General features: G+C 42.7%; 1 protein-coding gene across 2 annotated transcripts; it reads right to left on the bottom strand.

The window, feature by feature from the left end:
- Positions 1-630: 630 nt before the first annotated feature.
- Positions 631-2,511, bottom strand: neurl2 (neuralized E3 ubiquitin protein ligase 2). 2 transcript variants are annotated; one of them, XM_070852112.1, is made up of 2 exons: positions 1,512-2,511; positions 631-909 (listed from the first exon to the last, which is right to left on the bottom strand). In XM_070852112.1, exons 1-2 carry the CDS (start codon positions 2,290-2,292, stop codon positions 794-796), a joined length of 897 nt encoding a protein of 298 aa, XP_070708213.1. In that variant the 5' UTR covers positions 2,293-2,511; the 3' UTR covers positions 631-793. The 2 variants fall into 2 exon arrangements, with proteins under 2 accessions (XP_070708213.1, XP_070708214.1); XM_070852113.1 differs by lacking the exon at positions 631-909 and adding an exon at positions 969-1,099.
- Positions 2,512-4,031: the final 1,520 nt, after the last annotated feature.

Here is a 4,031-nt window from a genome sequence, read left to right as displayed (position 1 = left end):
CTTAGATTTAAAACCTCGACACAGACAGTTGACAAGATATGGCTCACTTTTAAAAGAAAACTCAGTTTGTTAATATTAAAAACAATACATATTTTTTCAGCATCTTCGTGTGACACACAAGTAGTGAGGACTGTGTTTGTTCTTTGAAAGCAGGGATTCTTTAAGTTGTGATGACTGAGTGCAAAGTTAGGGAGCCAGAACCCGACTGAGGGCTGCACATAAAACAAGACGATCCCAAAACGTATCATTCATTTATTAAACATAGAGATGCTTGAAAGCTTCCCCATCATCAGAAAGAAAGAGATCTTCACCGTTGGCAGCCATTGTTGTATTTGTGGTGCTGATTTCCCTCTCATCACTTTTCTCTCGGCTCCTTCCCCATCCCTATTGCTAACAGCACTACCACTGATGACAATGCACTTCCCACGACACTCACAAGGCATTTCATGTCACCTTCAGGGGCCGCACGAAATGCCTCAGAGGGACGCCAATCGGCCCACAGGCCGCACTTTGAGAATCGATGCCTTCTTTTCTTGACAGAGAGAAAGTAATGATGAGTCTTACCACAGTTATCCTAACACATGCATTGAGAGGAGAAAGTAGGATCACACACACAGCAAATTCCTGAACTTTATTTTACTTTCAGTCGTCATCTCAGATAAATGTGAGTGTTCGCAGGTATCAAGAGCAGAACTATTTTAGCGTTACTATATGAATGAAACACAGGGTTCCTTTCCATGGGAGAAAATGGGGAGAGAGATCAGAAAGTACATCTCTGTCCATCGCAGGTCTTTCATTCATACTTGCAGTAATGTTTAAGTGCCTCTGGCAGGTCCAGCCAGTCTATGGCCATCCTGTGGACAATGTGCTTCTGGATGGCCTTCCTACACAACGTCTGCAAGGACGAGACTGAAGCAGCAGAGAAAGAGGACAGAAAGACTGTGGATTAGCAGAATAAAAGTAGCAACGGAGAATTTATGAAGTAATAATGCATAAAGATACATTAAAAGCATGGAGGATCACTAAGTGGGTTTGTGGGAGCAGCATTTGTACGAAGGTTCTTGTTGGAAAGTCAATCAGATCACAGTCATGGCTCACCCTACAGGTGCCAGATATTAAGACAGAGTTAAAAAGGAAATGCTTCATTCCCAATCTTAACAATAAGAACAATTTCAATTAGAACAATTCAAATAATGAAAAGCAATGACAACTATAATCGATAAGATTAGCTTTTCTCTTTAATTGCTAATTGATTTTACTTGTAATTGCCTCACTTAAAACGAGGGTTCTGACTTGTTAGACAAATAAAATGATGATGGTGATAATGAAAAGACAACGAAGAGACACAGACTGACCACAAAGAGTTGCAAAACAACTACAAAGATACTCAAAATGACGACATCTCTGATTTCTTTGTGTGTCTCTGATAGCTCTGGTTTGCAAAATGCAAAAAAACATGTGTCATTGTTTCATTATCCATCTTTTATTAAAAGTATCACCGGGACACTTACATCCGTACTCCACCTGGACTATCTTGACACACTTAGTTGCAGCAAAGACGTCCACAACGGCATACAGAGGTTGGATGGCGGGGATCCCCTTTGCAGAAGCTCCCATGTCCTCTCCATTAATGACGATGTGCATATCAGCCAGGTCTCGCCCTTTAGGCACATACAGTACTCCTATCCGGCTGCGTCTGGCCGTGGGTGGCAGGGCATTGGTCTTATACAAGTCATCCAAAATGTGGCTGTAGCGCCCGGGCCTGCTCCGACCCACCAGCTTGTCTCTGGGGATCCGAATACTCTCAATGTACAAATGAGAGTCAGTAAAGAAAGTCTTAGGTTTGTTGTTGCCTCCTCTCTCTCCTCCTCCATCTCCCTGACCTCCTGGTCCATCTTCAGCCTCCCCTTGTCCGAGCCTATGGCCCCCAGCCAGTCCTCCCTCTTGACCCTCTGCCCCAGGTTCCTCTATGATCTTGTTGTGGTTGCGAGTGATGGCAAACACCCAGCTGTCCCCTTGGTCCGTCAGGTCTGGGATGGAGTACTCAGGTACCACCTCTAAGCTCCTGGGGTCCCTGGAGGTGAGGCCGACCCGGAGGTGGCCGCACCAACCCAGCTCCTTATCCTCGATCTCTATGAGAAAAATCTCCCCGGGTTTCAGAGGGTGTTTGCTGAAACACACTCCATTTGCAAAGCTCTCCACACGTGTGGCCTGGGTTCCTGAGCAGTCCAGCCTGACATTGATGCCATGGATGGGGTGGAACTCCATGAACTGGTCTGGAAGGGGCTCCATTTTCTGTTTCGCTTTCACAAATTCAAACAGTCACTCTGGTTCGGGGGAACAAAAATGACATTCCCAGATGGATACCTGTTAAAAAAAAACTCCACAAACAGAGGCAAACTTACTGAAACGTTCCAATCTGACAGTCTTGACGTGGTTTCAAACTACTGGAGGCCAACACGTGCATAGTAGAGTCACAACAACTTGCACAGACACATGACAAGATCCCTGCTCTGCCTATCTGTGGACCACTCAGGGAAGCTTCTGGTAGAGGGCTATTTTTGAACAGCTGCACACGTCAACAGATGGCAAGGTATGTGTGTGTGTGTGTGTGTGTGTGTGTGTGTGTTGGGGGAGTTAGATGGGGGTTGACTAACGTGCACCCAGCCAAAGTCAGTCACACACATCAGACATGCACAAAGATTGAGGTGAGGTTAGTGGGTGCAACAAAGCCCCCTGGGCCCTGGCGCTCATTCAATTTCACAAACCCATGTACCGAAGTAATAGCCGCGTAATTATCATAATACCATATGCCGGGGAGATATGTTAAACAGCGGGCCTTTCATAGCTGCACTCTAAATATAGTCATGCCATGCAAATACAGTCTGAAGTTCATTCTTATGTAAAACAGCAATTAAAGTAATGTGCCAGGATGGAGAGGTCCGTGGAGATGTGTTCATGATAATGGAACTATGGCAGAAGAATATGCAGAGGAATTATATTTAAAGAGGGGAAACTCTCTGCAGATATTTTTAAAATTCATTATATATGCATAATGGCTCCTGCACTTCATTTACAGTACTTCAAATTATTTTGCTGTAAAGGTATCAGATCTTTTAATCAATACCTCTCATATCAGTTGTACAATAAACAGATTAGGGGCTACCCCACACGTAGTATAGCCCTCGTTAATAACATAACTATGTGTGATTTGAAGTCATTTCTCATGTGTGCATGAGAAATGATTTCTGAATCATGATCAAGATTAAAGCTTTAAAGTGAGATTATGTCAGTTTTTCTAAAATAATTCACTTATTCTTTGACTTGGTCTGGTATGACCAGTAACTTATGGTGGCTAATTGTAGCTAATGTTGACAAACTTTACATGAACATTGCTGCATAAACTACATTACTGACTTGCTTTAGCGTGCTAGTTGTACGCCAATGATTCTTCGGTACGATTTAGCGCTGACCATTATCTTACTTTAATGCCTCACTGTAATCACTTGTATTTTGTGCATGTATTTGTGTGTATATTTTTCTTTTTTCTACTTTAACTAAAATTAAATAAATTACTGTTTCGTTACAAACACTAAATAAAGAGCATCTGGTCATTGTGCATAAATATTACAACTCTATATCAATCATATATATATCAATCATCATTGATATATCTATCAATAATAAGAGCACCATGAAAACAACAGTGTGAAAGGAGCAAAAACACTTAGACACAGTGTTGTAGCACAAACATCTGGGCCCCTGTGGAGACTCTGTAGTGGCTATAAGGGTTTATATCACATTTAAGAACTTTCCCTCTGTTTTCTTTACTTTTTGAAATGACAATATTGGTTCAAAGTTCACATGAAGTCCTCAACATCAGCACAGCACTGATAATAAAGGAGCAGCAGGTCGGCATCCAGCTGCAGCATCCTCCTTTCCACGTCGCTAATGGATGCTGGTCTCTCAGGTCATCTTCATCACCTGCTCAAGGTCATCAAGACACTTGAGGCTGATGTATCTCATATCCT

Source organism: Pempheris klunzingeri, chromosome 20 (genome assembly GCF_042242105.1).
Source record: "Pempheris klunzingeri isolate RE-2024b chromosome 20, fPemKlu1.hap1, whole genome shotgun sequence".
Lineage (NCBI taxonomy): Eukaryota > Metazoa > Chordata > Actinopteri > Acropomatiformes > Pempheridae > Pempheris > Pempheris klunzingeri.
The sequence above is the reverse complement of the archived record's forward strand: the minus strand, read 5'-3'. Positions and strand labels throughout refer to the sequence as shown.

What these genes read in the sequence shown, in the direction of transcription:
- neurl2 (XM_070852112.1), bottom strand. Translation starts at nt 2,292, where the DNA reads ATGGAGCCCCTTCCAGACCAGTTCATGGAGTTCCACCCCATCCATGGC. An exon ending in AGTCCAGGTGGAGTACGGAT is followed by an intron (nt 910 to 1,511) that starts GTAAGTGTCCCG and finishes CTGCTGCTTCAG; the next exon opens with TCTCGTCCTTGCAGACGTTG.